The sequence below is a fragment of the Limanda limanda genome, chromosome 10, assembly GCF_963576545.1.
Source record: "Limanda limanda chromosome 10, fLimLim1.1, whole genome shotgun sequence".
Taxonomy (NCBI): Eukaryota; Metazoa; Chordata; class Actinopteri; order Pleuronectiformes; family Pleuronectidae; genus Limanda; species Limanda limanda.
The window spans coordinates 1,013,548-1,032,107 of NC_083645.1; the positions used below are offsets into that span (position 1 = coordinate 1,013,548).

The following is an 18,560-nucleotide window of genomic DNA, read 5'->3' on the forward strand; positions in this document are numbered from 1 at the left end:
ACCAAAGACAGATGTTGTAGGATGTCAGTAGTTTTTTTTCATCCAGTGTGAAAGTAGCTGCAGTGGCAGCCATCAGCTTCTCTGTGAGGCTGGACTTAGGCACAGCACTGCATTTAGAAATGTGTTTGAACATAAGAAATGCAATGTGCAGACTACTGGTTCTATTATTATTTACTAGAAACTGGTGGATGGCCTGATTTAGTTTAGTTTCTGAACAGATTAACGACAATTGAACCGAATGATACTAGAAATGCAGAAAAGTCAGAAAAAAAACTAAATTTTAGAACTCAGTCTCGGCAAAACATGTTTAGATCAAAGTGGAGATGCTGTATGGATCCTTTGAAAAAGAAAATAGAGCAGCTATTTAACCTCTGAAGGATCAGAAGGCTCACCAGTGTAGTAGTGTACCATTAAATGGTATACCTTTGGTTATTCAATAAATTTGGCTATCAGATATGGAGTTCTTGGCAGTGTAGAGTCGATAAGAAAGATAGATACTCACCTTTCCTCCAGGAGAAGTGAGTAGAAAGAGAGAGAAAAGAGAGGGAACTGGGCTTATATTGGCCTGGTGACCTTGTGGGCCAAGAAAACACCCCAGTAGCAGACTTCTCTGCTCCCTCTTACAGAAAACACATTTGACAAGTTAAATAAGGATTGATGGGGATTTTTAGTCCACACAAACATAATTTCACCCCTTTTCAACTTTCAAGGGAAAGATGAAAGGAGACCCGCCGTCATTGTTCACTATTTTTTTGTTAACCTTGCAGAGGAGTGGTGGTGATTGGAGGATGACACCAGATCATGCATCTGGTATGCTCCTAACAGATTATCCAATTAAATATTATGGCTTCATAGTGAGTTGGCATGTATGAATTACACTCATAAACAAATATATATATATATATATATATATATATATATATTATTAAAATTCTAAAACCAATGTTTAATACCCCACTGAAAAGGATTCAGAGTATGTAGTCTGTTTTGAGCAGACGGCCTTGATGCTCGCCTCGTAATAGATATACATTCTTTGTGGTTCATAAAACCATCAATAAGTGACTGCAAGCTTCCTGCCGGACTGAAACACCTGAAACTCCCTGACTCACTAACTCTTCCGTGTGGTCTGGCAATAACAGACAGGAACCAGCTCCTGAGACTGGACTGAATACTACGTGATTCGCTCCCAGCTACTCCTACTTGTGGATAAGATTACTATCTGCCTAAGACGCAGACAGCAAAGTTTTGTCCAAAAACCATCCTGTTAAGTTAACTATGACAATTTAATTACATTTAAAAGCACTGTAATGCTGTCGCTACTCCCCTCCAAATGTTGTCTTTTAATTGTAAAATCAATGTCAAACTAACATTTATCTGTCAAGATTTTGTTCATCTGATGTCCAAAAATTGAACCTGCTTCCTCATCACTGGTGTCTCTCACTTTTAACAGCCAAAGTTACATGGACAAGGAGGCGGAGTTGCTGTAATTCACAAAGATTCCATTAAGTGCCCTAATATTTCCCAAGGTTCTTTTTCATGTTTTAAATTCTTGGCTTTTGTAATAGACAGCCCACCATCAGTTTTCTGCCTCCTAGACTTGAGGATGGCACCGTGCCACGTGTTTTGTTAAATTTGTGTCTTTCTGTCACTTTATCCTTTCTTTGTATGTGTGTTTCTCAGTCATGGTCCTAGGGACTTAGTTGCAATGGCTTTGTGCCGTATTGCAACTTTTCAATCATTTCACAATTTGCCCTACACCATCTTCTGCAACCACAGAAGAATTGACTCTGTTGCTCCGCTGAAAATTAAAAGCATAAGCCCTTGGTCACACCATTGTTTCATAGCAACACTAAAGAAATAAGGAGAGAAGGCAGAAAGGCAGAGAGAAAAATGGAAGCGGGATAGATTGCAAATCTTATTTCAAATTATTCTATGGCAGTATTCTCTCAATTATCAATAGTTCCCTGGACACCAACCATGTGACCCGATCTTTCAAGCATGCAGTAGTCAAGCCAATTAAAAAAAAAAACCGAGTCTGTAAAACGTCTGTCCTCAGTCACTAGACAAAATTCTAACCTCCCTTGTTTTTAAAATCTTGGAAAAGTTGTTTTTGACAAATTACTGTCCTAGGTGTCACAGAACTGCATTTTAAAAAACATGTCAGTCTGGTTTCAGATCTATCCGCAGTACTGAAACTGCATTACTGAAGATAGCTAATGACCTCCATCTAGCTGCCAAATCAGGTAACTACACTGTCCTACTGCTTCTGACTGCAACATTTGATACTATTGATCACTTTCCATAGACTGAACAAATGGGTAGGGGTCTCCGGTTCTGCTTTAAACTGGTTTTCTTCATATTTTTCCAACAGATCCTTTGGTGTCTCTATTAGTAACTCTGATCAAGCGTTGAAGAAATTCCCTCAAGAAGTCTAGAGATATCACATTCAAGAGTTCCAAAACATGTTTTCTGAACCCACCGTGACCTTTGACCACTAAAATCGAATCAATCAATCAATCAATCAATCAAATTTTATTTGTATAGCCCACATTCAAAAATAACAATTCGTCTCATAGGGCTTTAACATGGTGTGACATCCTCTGTCCTTAACCCTCAACAAGAGTAAGGAAAAACTACTAAAAACCCTTTTAACAGGTAAAAATATGTAGAAACCTCAGAGAGAGCCACATGTGAGGGATCCCTCTCCCAGGACGGACAGAAGTGCAATAGATGTCAAGTATAGGAAAACATCATCGGGATTAAAGTTTTTTAGCAGCATCGATGAGGGTAAACATTTTTGAAGGATAGCTTCAATACTATATGTCAAGCAGTCCTGCTGCAATAGCAATAGTCTCTGGTCAGCAGCCAGCAAGATCATGATCCAGCATCAAGATGGGATCCACTATAGTCCACAGTCATTGTTGACTGCCGCCAGTGAGGATCCATCATCAGTCGCCGCCTCGCTTGTGGTCCACCACCATCCGATGCCAACGCGACAAAGGATCCTCCATTACCACTGCGATCAGCCGGCACGATACAGAATCCACCAAACTGGATCCACCATTGCGACCTCTGACGCGCGATCCACAATCATAATCCATGGTGTGGCCACAGCTGTGGCCCTGCATCTGCAGGCGATAAGGCACAGAAACTCCGGGAAAGGGGTGAAGTTAGTTACATGTACAGATGAGATAAGAATTACTTAGATGTGATAAGTATGGAGAAGAGGAAGGAGAAGTAGGAAAGAGAAGCTCCGTGTGTCATGTGTCATAAATTCCCTGTGCGTCTTAGCGTCATCAGGGGTTTTTGCCTTTTAATCAATTTTACAATGATACAGGCCGAACTTGAGGGTACACTGAGGCTCAAGGTAAATCTGACTGGCTACTGGTTTGTATGGTAGTACGATGAAAACCATGTGGCCCACTCAGTAGATCAGACATCAATACCTATATGCCTTTTTAAACTAAACGCTTCCTATTTTAGAAAATAGAACAAGTTACGTTCTACCGCACTAATTACCTCTAACTATACGCTTTATCAAACAGAAAGGTTTTAAGCCTACTCTTAAACGAACAGAGCGTGTCTGCTTCCCGAACTGAAAGTGAGAGATTATTCCACAGCAGTGGGGCTTGATGGCTAAAAGCTCTGGCTCCTACTCTTCTTTTAGAGACTTTAGGGACGACAAGTAAACCTGAATTCTGGGATCGGAGTGCTCTAGCTGGTTGATATGGTACTAACAGCTCTTTAAGGTAAAAAGGTGCCATATCATTAAGGGCCTTGAAGGTGAGGAGGAGAATTTTAAATTCTATTCTTGATTTAACAGGAAGCCAGTGTAGCGATGCTAATACTGGAGAAATGTGCTCTCTTTTCTTAGTTCTCGTCAGGACACGTGCTGCGGCATTTTGGACAAGCTGCAGAGTCTTTAACGACTTACTGCTGGAGCCTGATAATAATGAATAACAATAGTCCAGTCTTGATGTAACAAAGGCGTGGACTAGTTTTTCTGCATATATTATTGTGAAAGGACATGTCTGATTTTTGAGATATTTCGCAAGTGGAAAAAGGCGGTCCTAGAAATTTGTTTTAAGTGACAATTAAAGGACAAATCAGGATCAAAGATCACTCCCAAGTTCCTGACTGTGTCATTGGAAGCAAGGGCAATGTCGTCTAGCGCAGCTATATCATTAGATAATGTTTCTCTAAGGTGTTTAGGGCCAAGTATTATAACCTCCGTTTTATCTGAGTTTAATAAGAGAAAATTGCAGGTCATCCAGGTTTTTATGTCCTTGAGACATGCTCGAATTTAGTTAATTGATTACTTTGATCAGGTTTTATTGACAAATATAACTGGGTGTCATCCGCATAGCAGTGAAAATTTACCGAGTGTGTCCTGATAATGTGTCCTAGTGGAAGCATATATAATGAGAATAAAATTGGGCCATGCACAGACCCCTGTGGAACACCATGGTTAACTTTGGTGCGCACAGATGACTCATCATTAATTTGAACGAATTGGGAGCGATCAGAAAAATAAGATTTAAACCAGTTTAGGGAGGTTCCATTAATGTTAATTAACTGTTTTAGTCTCTGTAATAAAATTTGATGGTCAATTGTGTCGAATGCTGCACTGAGATCTAACAGGACGAGGACAGACACTAGTCCCTGATCTGAAGCTATTAGGAGGTCATTAGTGACTTTTGCAAGGGCTGTCTCTGTGCTGTGATTGGTTCTAAACCCAGACTGAAAGTCTTCATATATATTATTTTCCTGGTGAAACTCACACAGCTGATTGGCTACAACTTTTTCTAAGATTTTAGACAGGAAGGGGAGATTGGATATTGGCCTGTTATTTGCTAAAACCTCTGGGTCTAGGGTGGGTTTTTTGAGTAGGGGTTTGATTACAGCTATTTTAAGAGACTGTGGTACATAACCTGATGATAATGACAGATTGATTGTGTTAAGTAACGAACTATCTATTAGGGGCAGAATTTCTTTAAGTAATTTAGTTGGAACCGGATCTAAGATACAGGTTGTTGGTTTAGAACCTGAGATTATTTTGGTAAACTGATCACGGGTGATCAGAGAGAAGCTGTCTAAGTAATGGGAAGGATTCTCAGCCGTTTCTGAGATCTCTGTTGTTGGGTGGGTATTAGTGCCAATTGAGGGCAGGAGATGGTTGATTTTATTTCTAATAGTTAGAATTTTATCATTAAAAAAGGCCATAAAGATATTGCTATTTAGGGATCGAGGAATACTGGGTTCGGTGGAGGTGTGACTCTCTGTCAGCCTGGCTACAGTGCTGAAGAGAAACCTTGGGTTGTTTTTGTTCTCTTTTATTAGTTTTGAATAATAGGCAGCTCTTGCTTTGTGGAGAGCCTTTTTATATTCTTTAACACTACTCTTCCAATCCAGGAAATTTGCAACACTGTTGCTGGAGCGCCACTTCCTTTCTAATTTTCTTGATATTTGTTTCAACTCATGTCTTGGAATTATACCACGGAGCTAATTTACTATGTCTTACACATTTCTTTTTTAGAGGCGCTATTGAGTCTAGTGTTAATCGTAATGAGTCTGCAGAGCTATCTATGAGGTGGTCAATTTCAATGGAGCTCGGGTTTTTGAAGAATTTGTTGTTTATGTCGACTGATAAGGGTTTAAATGTAATCGGAATTATTTCCTTAAATTAAGCTACAGCACTATCAGGTAGACATCTAGAAAATGAGTTTTTTATTAGGGGCATATATTCAGATAATGAAAAATCGAAGGTTATTAAATTATGGTCTGATAGTATTGGATGGGCGGAAGTACTGTTAAATGTTCAATTTTGACACCGTATGATAATACAAGGTCAAGTGTGTGGTTACAGCAATGAGTAGGTTGATGTACACACTGACTGAAACCAATTGAGTCTAGTATTTAAATAAATGCTACGCTCAGGCTATCTTTATTATTGTCAACATGAATATTAAAGTCACCAGCAATAATCATTTTATCGGTCTTTAAGACTAGGTTTGATAAAAACTCAGGGAATTCTGTTAGAAATTCAGTATAAGCCCCAGGAGCACGATAAACTACAGCAAATATGATTGGCTGTTGGTGTTTCCTGGATTGACGTGGAAGATTAAGAACAAGACATTCAAATGAGTTGTAGTTGAGTTTAGGTTTAGGATTAATTGATAGACTGGAGTTAAAAATAGCAGCAACTCCACCTCCTCGTCCGAGTTCTCTGGGAACGTGTGAATTTATATGACTTGGGGGAGTAGATTCATTTAGACTGACATATTCATCAGGATGCAGCCACGTCATCAATTTATCAGTGAGTCCAAATTAATTGTGCCAGTCCTAATTTGTCACACCTCTGGCCAGTGAGGTGGCATAAAAACACAATACATCCATTCACTATTGCATTGATACACAGATCTACCTCCCCCTTGAACCAAATAACTGTAAAAAATGGAACTGATATCAACTGTCTCCATGACATTAAATCATGGATGGCTGCAATCTTTCAACAATAAAACTTAAGTTTTTATAATTGGATCACAGCATCTTATAAGTGACATTTCTCCTCATCTTGGTAATTTGGCATCTTCAGTTAAAACTCATGCAAAAAACCTTGGAGTCATCTGATTCTGGTTGAAACTTTATAAATTAATCAAGTTGTAGAATTAAGCTTAATTTCCAAACTAAGATAATTTCTCATTACTTCTGTTACAGGACACATTTTTTAATTCTTGTCAGTGTGAAAGGCACCAGATGATCTGGCCACATCCTACATCTCAAAGCTCCTGCTCCCACACAACTGTCAGGACATCGATATCATTGGAGCTGAGACTGCAGTCTTCCCAAAGATCAAGGGCTTACAGTTCTGCGGACATTACATTACTTTTTTGTAAAGCAACACTGAACATGTCGACGTCATTGATTACATATATGTTGATTTTCGTAATGTGCTTTGACGCATCTTAAGGATGGTGGCTGTGCCTAGTCAAAAAATGGATTCAAATGAAAAACAAGCTGAACAGGAAATAAAGCCCACTATCATCTGAAGATTTTACTGCGTGTTTGCTTTAACTTGCAGTACTTTGGAGCCAATAAAGGCCAATGGTCTTGAACTTGGAAAATGGAAACAAATATAAAAGTGTTTTGGTTAATTATGATTCAGTTCTGTAAGAAGATTAAATAAAATATTAATTTTCATAACTGGAGTCCTACTTTCAGGGTTCAAACACATCTTGACCAACAGATTTCCAAGACTCAATAATTTAAATCAAATTTCCATGACCAAACATTGTGAAATTTCAGTGTATACATGAAAGTGACTTCTAGTATTTAAGCTAACAGTGAGAATTCCAAAGCATACAGTATACCTCAAATGAATGAGACGATATAATGATTGGTCTTTCTGTTGTAACTCACGGCATGAACTTTTCCATTTATAGCCAAGGATGGTTAAATCTACACTTCCCTGGCAGTGCATTATCCCCGCTGCTTCCCCACCGAATTTTTCAATTAGTATGAGAGCGTATGCCTGCTTTTGTTTTGAGCGTATTTTTTAAAAGCATATGAATTATTTAAAACTCAGCGTAAATGAACGATATGAAAGTATCACATATTTCCATGACTTCTCAAACTTGAGATGGTTTTTTTTCAAGCACTTTCCCAGGCCTGGAACCAAACATTTTACAATTCCATGACTTCTCCAGGTTTTTCATGACTAGGCACCCCACTTTTCAGTTGCATGTTCTAATCCTATTTATTTGATTTTTTTTAGACCTAATGAGGAAATTCTGTAACAGACCCCTTTTGTAATACCCTGATCTCAAGTGTGGGAGTTTAATCAGTGACCACTTTTCATTGATCTAGTGGGAAAGCTTAAGGTATATTCATAAATAAAATTTGTAATGTATATTTGAGAAATTTTGTATGGTACTGTAAAAGGCAGATAAGCAGATCAGACAATTTTTGTTGAGGAATGCCGAGGTGCTAACTTGGAATCTAAATGACATTTCATTTAAAATTAATTCAATATTTTATTTGATAAAAAAAAGGTGCAGCCCTATGGATCACCAATGTTGTATACAAAGTGCTACATACAGTTGAATAGCATGGCTGTCCAAAAAATAATAGTGTAGCTAGACAGTTACATGTTCATAATCAAGATAAGTTTATTTTACCTCAATCCCAGTGGTACATTCGATTTATCCTCTAAAGTTTAGTCTAAACCTTGAAGAAACATCTTAACCCCCCCCCCCCCCCCAATAAAACACAACTGGACTTGAGGTGGAGCATTATCAAATTTTATTCCAACATCTGTACATAATTTAGGATGCAGTTGAACAAATGCCACAGGTTTCACATTTCAGTATCCTGATATTGGCCTCATTACCTATAAATGTAGATGACGTGGATTCTGACAATTAACAATTCATACAACAAAGTCTATCTACAGCTTCAATCCAGTTGAGCATACATGACCGAATCATTGTGTAGAGATGAATGTCAGCAGCCTAGCAGACCGATACTTACCCACTCAGAGAAGCCCAGCAGGATGTCAATGAGAACCCTAGAAACAGAGAATAATTACTAAACAGCTCATGGACAAGTGAATGCAATAGGTATTTTCACAAAGTGTCTCAGGATCTTCAGTCAGATTTTTTGTAAATAGATTTACTTAAACCTGTGCCAAAATTCTGATTTTCTCTCCCAATATACGATTCCACAAGCAAGAATCAAGTCTCAGCCATGGCAGTACACGATTGGGTTCATGGCTTTTCGCCACAATAAATACAAAATGGCGCACATCACCAGCATGTCCCATACCTTTGCTTCCCCCTAGAGGCCTGCTGCTCACCATGCTCCTGTAGAGAAATGAAAAGCAGTGGGTGAAACTTAAACTTTGCAGCAGATCATTGTTGACAGCCAGCTATGCTCAGGTTTTAAAAGTCACCATGGTTTTGTCAGCATGATGTGTTATAATTTTGTCATCACAGCATGGAATATACATGTTTATTGTAATGCAGATGAGACAAATTAAAGGGAAACAAATTGAAGAAAATCTGAACAGAGACAGTCAGTTTAGGACACAAGGAGTCACTGAATCACTGACTGTTCCAGTTACTAGATCTCAACCCTATTAAACACCTATCAATTTTGGTTTGTCCTTTAAATGTCATCAATCTGTTGATTAAACCGCTTCTGTCACTCACCTCAGTTAGGCTGCAGCATGATTGTCGAGCAGCTCTGTGGGCTCAGCCTGAAAGAAAGCAATGGACATTTAGCCACATTTGTCCCATTTCTATTGTCAAGTCAGAAATGGGCTGTTTAATTACATAGTGCCTTTTAAGCATTTTATTTGTATAGCCCATTTTCACATCTCAATTTGTCTAAGGGCTTTTCTAGTCTTGACCATTCAAATCGTTCACAATACAATTTTGCCATTTGAGTCTTTAGTTTTTTACTTTGTTAAATGAATACTTCCTTTTTTTATGCAAATTTTCATGACAATTTTTTAATACTTAATCTTAGAAGTATAACAAGTAATGGGAAATTAAATGTAACCACAACTGCAGGCAAACATCTGATACTAGTAAACTAAATTAAAACACTATTTAATATTTTTTCTAAATTCGGTTAGTGTTGGGCCATGGCTGACAGTCAACACGATGTAGCGTACGACATCACGAGTTATCAATTGCTTAGGTTGGCGAAAAGATCACAATTTAGGTAATAGATAGACCTGTTCCCATTGTTAATGGTGCAAATCAAATTAATGTTAGACATGACACATTTTGGTCCAAGTAAGATACTGAGCAACATCCTATGTTGCATTTCTCATTGATCAGAACAGCACCCTGCTGGTGTCCGTATTTAAATGTGCGGCCCTACACTAGGCCTGTCCTGCTGGTGAGTCAGAACAGGCCACTCTCGTTGGGCCACGCTCTGCAGCAGCTGAGCAGCAGCAGACTCTAAAACAGAACCTGCTGAGCAAAGACCAAGAGCAGAGACTTCTTCTACCAGCACTGTAACACTGGGCCAAACACATCGCCTGGTCAGCTGACTGAGTGCTGGGGGAGAGAGAACACCATGTGTTCTGCAACAATAACCAGGAAACCCAACCGTTGCTCTTAAGGCTTGGAGTCGATCCTGATAGTTGATCGATAAAGAATCAGTAAACCCATTCAATACATCAAATTAACTCATAGTTAATGTCTTAGTGGTTCCAACCACAGACCTTTACTGAGACCACGTGCTTCCTGCTGCGCACGCTCTGGTCTCTCGTTGTTGAGACTACACAAAAACATCTCGCCTGAGCTCAATAACGTCACATGGCTTTACATGGCAGCATTAAAACATGAGAACACTGCTGCACTACTGGAAAGGAAACATCATTCACTCAGTGGATGGCCGCCATTTGTTAAAAGAGCTTGGATACTCACCATAGTATACTCATGACATCTCGGCAGCAGCAGAGAGAGAAGGAGCGGAAGTCACGCACAAATTTATAGAAGTGCCGCTGAGCATTGTGGGAAGGGAAGCTCAAACAAAGATCGTGTCCTGATGTACAGATGTACCACCACCAATTTGTTTCCCCCTGAACAGGAACAACAACACAGATGACAGATCTTAAACCCTGCTCATTCTCTTCACGGAAACAACAACTCACTCAACCATACTTTCTAGTGACGCTATATAACTCAGCCCACAGTTCATAGAGCAATATCCTGAATTTGGCTTTTGATGACATCATCTATTTAAGATGTAATTCCTCAGGAAGTACCTTTTTTATTTAATTGAATGATTCGGTTCTTATCTTACCAGTCCTGCTGGTGTTTAAAAGAAAGTAACAGGAAGAAGACAATATGTCTATTTTATTAATTTATTTTAATATTTTCCAAATGCAACTAAATAAAGTTCCCTCTTCTCTAGATCAGGGTCTGCATAATCCCTAACCTTGGTTTGAACCAAGATTCAAGATTCATCAACATATTCATATCAGAACAAAGATTCATTAAATTCCCTTGATTTTTTCATTTGCTGTTGTACATCATAAAATGCAGCAATATTAACACAAGACCGTTTCATAACCGGTTAAAAACTCCTTGTAGGGGCCTTAATCTGAGTTCAGATTTCACTTTTCAGTACCTTTTGTGTTTTCTAATGTGTTATTGTTGCATTGATTTTTTTGCATTCAGTGTCGAAGAAATATTAATAAACAGAAATTGAATAATAGGAACCAATAAAACTCTCCTGTGGAGGCTAATAATCAGCTATGATCATTATGCTGTTATTAAATATATAGCCCAAAAAGCCTATTGAAAGTATGAAGATATTTGCTGCTGTGTCAAAGCAGCAAATAGTAGTTTTTCCTTTCTCTTGTTGAGGGTTAAGGGCAGAGGAAGTCACACTTTGTTAAAGCCATATGAGACAAATTGTGATTTGTGAACATGGGCTATGAAAATAAAATTTGATTGATTGATTGATACTTTATACTGGCGGATTGTCTCTGTGTTGCCAATTTGTTGATTTGTCCTTCAATACTTCCCCCCTTATAATCCAAAGGCTTCTCCCTGCTTATAGTTAAAAATTTTTGTCCCTCCACCAAGTCCTGGGTCTACTTATCTTCTGAAGAGATAAATACACACTCACCAATTATTCTATACACCATTTTATTGATGCAATTACTCAAACATTAACAAACAGTGCAGTATAACCTCCTATTGAGACAGGTAGGAAGATGCAGTAAATGTTCACATGTAACATCAGTAAGAAATGTGATCTCACATTTGTGACTCACTGACATGGTTGTTGGTGTCAGTTGGCCTTGGTTGAGTTTCTGAAACTGCTGATCTCCTAGTACTTTCATACACACTGAGGCTGTAGTGAACACAGATGAAGACAGAAAAAAACGTAGCCTGGTGTGATGAAGCTGGATTTCTGCGGAGGCTGCAGATGGTAGAGTCACAATCTGGAATCAGTTGTGTGATTCCATGGATTCAACCTGCCTTAGTTGAACAGTCCAGGCTGCTGCTGATGGTGTGATGTTAGGAATGTTTTCTTGACACACACATTTGCAGAAATTATGTAATCCAGTCAGGTAAACATGGAACAAATCTCAGAGGAATGTTTCTTACATCTTGTGGGAAGCATTAAAAAGGTAAAAGGAGGCTCTGGTATGGTGTTCCTAATAAATTAAGTTAGTTAAATACTTATCAAAGTAATCTTCAGGAATTGTCTTCCAAGAGATTCAATGTGAAAGAGAAAAAATATTTTTATCCTTAATAAATATCAATGATGAAGTTGTATATCTACTAGCCAAGGTCCCATATCTCCTGCTGCCACCTGCTTTCTTAAAGTGGCTTTCACACAAGTTCCATTGTGCATTCGTTGTGATAACCAGAGTGGCCATATGTATGGTCATACTCTGAGTCAGTTCACTTTGCAGCCTGCAAAGCAACATCATGCAGGTCTTCTAGAAAACTTAAAAACATGCTGTACTAAATAACACTCATTATGGTTATTATTTTTGAACTGGCAACAATAACAATTGTGCTAACCTTTACTTGAGCTCTTGTTTATTACTGTATGTGTGACATTCTTTCTGGAATATTACAGTTATACATTATGAAGAAAAGGACACAGAGAAAGAAAAACAGATTCACGGTTTAAAACACTGAAGATGGCAATGGCTGCATCACCTTCATTTTGGAATAAAACCATATCTGTGAGACTCTTATGGTCCCTGCTGGTAAAACAAACATAATCATTACATGTATAGTGTTGGTGCAGTGTGAGTAATGTAGTCAGAGTGTCATCACAGCTGGGAAGCATGAGGTGTAGTTTGCAGAGTGTACGGTCCTGAAACAGCAAGAAAACAACAACATAGACAGGATGAAATTCAAAGACCATCCAAATGTATTCAAAGGACTCATGCTGATTGTTTCCGCTTCGTTAGAGAAATTGTTCCTTTTATAAATAAAAACTTGCAACATATTAAGATTGTAGACTTTTTGAACAATTTACTGATTTTGAGACCCTGCATCTTAGTAGGTTTTTTATCAGTGGTCGCAGTGGTCTCAAACTTGGATTGTTACTTATTCAAACTGCAACAAGCTGTAATTCTATATAAGCTGTGTATGTGATATTTGTTGCTCCTGGTGACAAACCCACACATAATTACCACCGTCTTTCAGCTCCTCGTTTTTTTTTTTCACCTGAAAGTTGCAGTTATGTTTAACTTTTAAAGCTCTTACAACTTACGTATCCTGTTCCACAGCAGAAAACAGACAGTTAGCAATTTGCTGGTGAACATTTTTCAAATTCAACCAAGTGAGTGCCATTAAATCTAACTAACAGCCAGACCCAGAGACCAAGCTTGTGACCAGGACGACCACTCTGCGTTTCTCTATACAACAAAGGACGGTCTGTTTACAAATTTATTTCAGCTTACATCTCGCTGTCCATCTGCCTGTATCTTAGGATATATGAAGCAGTCCGACTGATGTTTCAGCTTCTCTCTTATGTTTCTCTAACTGCCTATTGATTTATTATCTGCACTTAATATATTTATTTGGTCTGTTCTAGTCCTGTAAATGTGCAGTTGTCATCAGCCAGGTCCTGCAGCTGCTTGGTCTTCTTGTCATGAACTGCTCCTTCTCCTACAGATGGTGAGGTTTTTTGTCCGCTCATGAACCACAGCAGAAGGAGATGTAAGGTTAATGAGAGAGGCAGGGATAATACCTGTTAACGTTCATGGTGATGATACTCTTCACAGGAGTGCTCTTAGGGCCAGGAGCTGGGCGAAAGATTGGCTCTTGATTGGTCTGTTTGGAACGGCGAATGATGAATGGATCAGCAGAATGCGACGGATAAGTGTCAAACGTTCCCGCCTTTATCCCTCCAATCTAAAAAGACATAAATGAACATAAACATGCAGAGGAATTGGTCAATATGTAAAACTAACTGACGTATGTAACAATGAGACTAATGAGAAATGTAACATCGTTTACAACTAATGCAGTAAAGCAGTCAGACAGTCACCCGTTTGCCTGGGGACGGGGGCTTGAAGGGGACAGGAGACATTTTTTGTGCAGGTGGGAGGGGCTTCTGTGCTGGCAGCAGTGGCTTGTTACTGTGGTATGGATTCCCTTGGAAATAATCTCTTGGGTGAAGGTTGAGCTTGAAGGGACCATCTCTTAACTTGGAGCGATGGATCGCGGCCTCCCTCTGAATCACACACACAAACACAATAAAACACAATGAAACGTTGAAATGATTGTAAAACAATGGAGAAGTTTAACCAGACAATGTTTTTAATACTTAAAAGGTTTGGACGGACCAGCAAACCATATATAACATTTAATGTTCCTTCAAATTTGAACTGAGCTTTGACAACAACATTTGCATAGTTGAAAGATAGCACGTTGAGAAATGTTTTTTTAAATTTTAAATACACTGTGTAAATCTATTATCCAGTTAGTGACCAAGCAAACAAGATCTAATTTCTCTGATAAATGTGAGAAGCTTGTTAAAGAGAGATTGTGTCTTGTTATTTTGGTTTTGGCACACAAGTGAATTGCTAAGACTTGGGAAACAGCAATAAAAAACCAGGGACAAGAAATTGAAGGGTTAAAGAGCACACAGGATTCAAATAAGCCTGTGCTACAAGAACTCAAAACTTCGTTTTTTTCTGGGTTGTGTTAGAACCATTTGTTTGCTGTGGATGTGCAACTGAGCAACTAAAATTACATTTTATCACACATAAAAACACTATAGACAACAGAACCAGCCATTAATTGTGAACAGTGCTAATTGACCAGCCTGTCACTTCAAGAGCACGGCAGTGAGCCAATGATATGATCTCATCTTGTAGCAAATTCCCAAATAAATTCAAGGAATTGAAAAATCTGAATGACTTGGTGCACTGTGATTAATGACGCTGGTGTGTCCACAAGAACAAAAGTACAAAGAACAGAGATTGAGAAACACCTCCTATAAAATGTGTAGACATCGCTCTTGATGGAGGATACTGGTATTTTAGGCAACAGATCTGGATCAGACACGTAGAGGCAGCCAAAGGCAGGTTTCGTTTTTGGTGAATCATGTAGCTAATTCATGTTTGCTGTGAGGAGGTAATTAGTGAAGAAACAAATAACCCAATTGTCCTTGAAAAACATGGGACTTTACAACCTTCCTTATTCTCTCACTACTCCACCACAGTGAGAGTTTAGTTTAATGACGGCCAAAATGATAAACTGGATTTCAATTAAAGTGTTACCTTAAGTACGTCTTTGGCTCTGTCGTAGGGGTCTGAGGCATACAGCTCAAATCTGGACAGTGTTACGTTGGGATAGCTGCAGAAGATAAATGGTATTAGTTAGTAATGTTACCTATGTACAGAGTCATTTTAATACTTAATGTTTCATGTTTCTTCTAATTAAAATACTATATTCATACTGTCAAGTCTCTGTCCAGTGACCTCATTAATGATTCCAAACAGTCAAACTGGTCACACATGACTAACTGCACATGAAATATGAATCTTAAAGGTTCAATGTGTATAATTTAGAGACTTAAAGTGGTGAAGTGTCATGTTGCAGCTGAATACCCCAAACCTCACCATCCCCTTCCAAACATGAAAGACTCATAATATAAGGTGTTTAGTTTGTCCAGTCTGGGCTACTGTAAAAAAAATGGGGGCCTCCATAGGGAGGACCAGCTCCCAATGTAAATATAAAGTATTCAATATAAAGGGCCCATGTTGAATAAATCAACAATTCATACAATTTAGATGAAACATACTAATGAAAATATCACTAGGGTTATTTTACATTCAATATCTTCCAATAGATCCCTTTGACCTAATTCGTACACAGTGAATCTTTAACTATTAACAGTGCAACTCTGTAGTAATGACACATAACATTTATAACAGATTTATCTTTATTATTAAAAACTGTCCTGAAATATGTTTCAGATGCCTCAGCAAATGATTAGATCTGAATTAGTGTTTGATAGTTTTGTAGAAATGCATTTACACTCAAATGATGACAGATAAAAGTTAAAATATGCTGGTGAGTGATTAGGAACAAGGTTTGTTAGAGTTTATGTCATGAACCTGTAACCACTGCCTTTCTTGGGAGGTGAGGTGATGATGTTGCGTCCAGGTGAGACATTGGCTTTCTGGACAACAGTAAAAGGACTCATGGCTTCAACTGGCCCTGATAAAGTCCCATAGTAACTTCCTGAACCACAACTGAGGACAAACAGAGATCATTAATAATGAGAAAAGGAAATACAATACAACACAAACCTTAACACAGTACGTGTTCTAAATCTGCATGTTTGAAATGGGCTGTTTGCTTGATCTGTGGTGATGCTGATTGTCGTTTTCTGTCTGAAACTGTAAATCTGACCTGCAGTAAATGAGCCTAGGCAGATTAAAGACCGTCCACAGAATCCAGTCCACAAAACCCTGCAAAAAAGCTACTCAACTGTTTTTTAAGTTCAGTGAAGCTCGACTTAGTATAAGGAACCCTGAATTCATTTTCTTTGTGGTTGTCATGAGCGCACTGTTGTAGTGATCATAATCGTCCTATATGAATATGAGTCCCAGCCGCCGTTACTACAGAGAGCTGGTCGCCTGTTTGTACAGAGTTATTATTTAATTTAGTTAATATTTAACATAATGCGTGTGTCTAAACCGCACCAGACTTGACACTGCCTTGGGCCTTTAACAATACACATTCCAAGTGTAAAGGTGATGTGATGAACAGTTGTTGAGCTGTGCGCTCCACGTTCAGACAGAACGCTAGGATAAATTTAGATTTAGATTAACTTCTGTCTTTATTTATTTCTGCTGTCAGAGTATATGGTTAAATAAGTGATTGTGTGTTTGTGTGTGTTTTCATACAGCTTCTTGACACCACTATAGGGGACAAAGGCCTTGCCCAGGTTTTTCTTGGCCTGCTGGATGCGGTTCTGCCGGGCCAGTCTCAGTGGGTCACTTAGTGCTTCACGTTCAAAAATCCGTTTGTAGGACTTTTCGAAAAAACCACTTTGCAGGCCAGCGATGCCCGCCTGAATCTGCCGGCTACGATATGCTGATTCATTGAATGGACCTGGATTTAGAATAAAACAGCATTCAGATTTTGGTAATGGTGCCCTGTTACTTAAAAGCAAGAGAATCTCACAGCACAGAAAAACATTCTGATAATACTAACTAACTAATTAACCAATTAACTAACCAGCTAACTAACTAAGTAACTTAAAAAAAAAAAGACGTTGTCACAACTTCAGTCAGCTCTTAACATTTTCATTGCCTGATCTTAATTTTTGCATTTTCTAATTATCATGTCAATTCAGAATTCAGCCACTCCCCCCTGCTCTGCATCACCTTGTCACACGGATCCCATTACCTGCCCCACCCCCAGACTCACCGGCTTTCCATCAGTCATTAGTCACTCACTATATATACCGGCTCATTTCCTCTGTTCTCTGCCAGGTCGTCTAGTGTGTGTTTCCTAGCTTTCCAGCGTTATCCCTTGATTCATTGTTCTGCCTTATCGCCGCTCTGACCTTCCTTCTGGACCCTGGATTCCCGTTTGCCTGCTCCCTGTCGGATTTGTTTGCTACCTGACTGTCTGCCTGGCTTTTGACCCCCTGATCGTTCCAATAAACCAGAACTCTTGTTATTTCCTAAACCTGCTCAAGTGTTGTGCTTTTGGGTTCACGTTTGACATTTTTGCCCAACCTGACAGACAGTCCATGTCCAAATGGCTAACAGTAAGGTCTGTGATTTATTTGTGGAAAAACACATATCTTACTTTCAGCAAAAAGCATATTGCTTGTTATTGCACCATAAGGTTTACTAAACAGCCTGGGGACTCTACCAAGCATTAAAATACATTACTGCTGGAGAAAACACAAGCTTACGGCTTTCAGAGCTGCTTATGCCAGAAAAGTGTTGGAATAATGAAGTGTCTTATACTGTGTCTTGAAAAAGGAAATATACAAGGGACAAAACTGCATGGTCTATCTTATCTAATCCTATACATGATTACATGAGGCCCAGCTGGCTGACATTTAATAAACATGTCCTATTTGTCAAGAGCATACCATCAGCCCCCATTGTCATATCAAATAAAGCTACAAGCTGGAATTGCGATTAAAGGCTTTTCTTACGAGACAGTCAGAGGGAAAAAAAAGAGTTCATGCTTACGGTTGCTGGGTGATGTGTATTTGTCTCCTACAGAGATGTAGCTCATCTCCTTAAAGACCCCCAGACGCTCCATGTCACTCTTCCCCTCACCTGATGGCATCTTTACACACTGCACACACACACACATACACACTTGAGACAGTACAGCACATATAATATTCATAATGATGTTTGCATTGAACTAAATTGCTGCTGTAACTCAGCAAAGGATGTAGCCCTGGCACATGTTTATGTTTCTTCTGTTCTTGCTAATGACTGACTTGCTAATGACTATGCTGTGAATCACCATCATCTCTTTCTTCCAAAAATGATGTTTTTGCTTTAATCACTGTTGGGGATC

The 18,560-nt window shown here is 38.8% G+C and overlaps 1 protein-coding gene, 1 long non-coding RNA gene and 1 other non-coding gene across 4 annotated transcripts; all 3 read right to left on the reverse strand.

Moving 5' to 3' along the window:
* Window positions 1-8,284: 8,284 nt before the first annotated feature.
* On the reverse strand, window positions 8,285-10,463 carry LOC133011756 (uncharacterized). Of its 2 annotated transcripts, XR_009680767.1 has the most exons (4): window positions 10,440-10,463; window positions 9,210-9,256; window positions 8,824-8,861; window positions 8,285-8,566 (listed from the first exon to the last, which is right to left on the reverse strand). It is a non-coding gene; the product is annotated as an uncharacterized LOC133011756 (long non-coding RNA). The 2 variants fall into 2 exon arrangements; XR_009680766.1 differs by having other exon boundaries at window positions 8,285-8,861.
* Window positions 9,874-10,072, reverse strand: LOC133012469 (small nucleolar RNA SNORA74). Its single transcript, XR_009680926.1, has one exon. It is a non-coding gene; the product is annotated as a small nucleolar RNA SNORA74 (small nucleolar RNA).
* Window positions 10,464-12,803: 2,340 nt separating the features above from the next.
* cfap96 (cilia and flagella associated protein 96) lies at window positions 12,804-18,320 on the reverse strand. The gene is made up of 7 exons (XM_061080183.1): window positions 18,221-18,320; window positions 16,913-17,120; window positions 16,118-16,255; window positions 15,278-15,353; window positions 14,041-14,226; window positions 13,741-13,904; window positions 12,804-12,858 (listed from the first exon to the last, which is right to left on the reverse strand). The coding sequence occupies exons 1-7, from the start codon at window positions 18,318-18,320 to the stop codon at window positions 12,804-12,806; spliced, it is 927 nt and encodes a 308-aa protein (XP_060936166.1).
* Window positions 18,321-18,560: the final 240 nt, after the last annotated feature.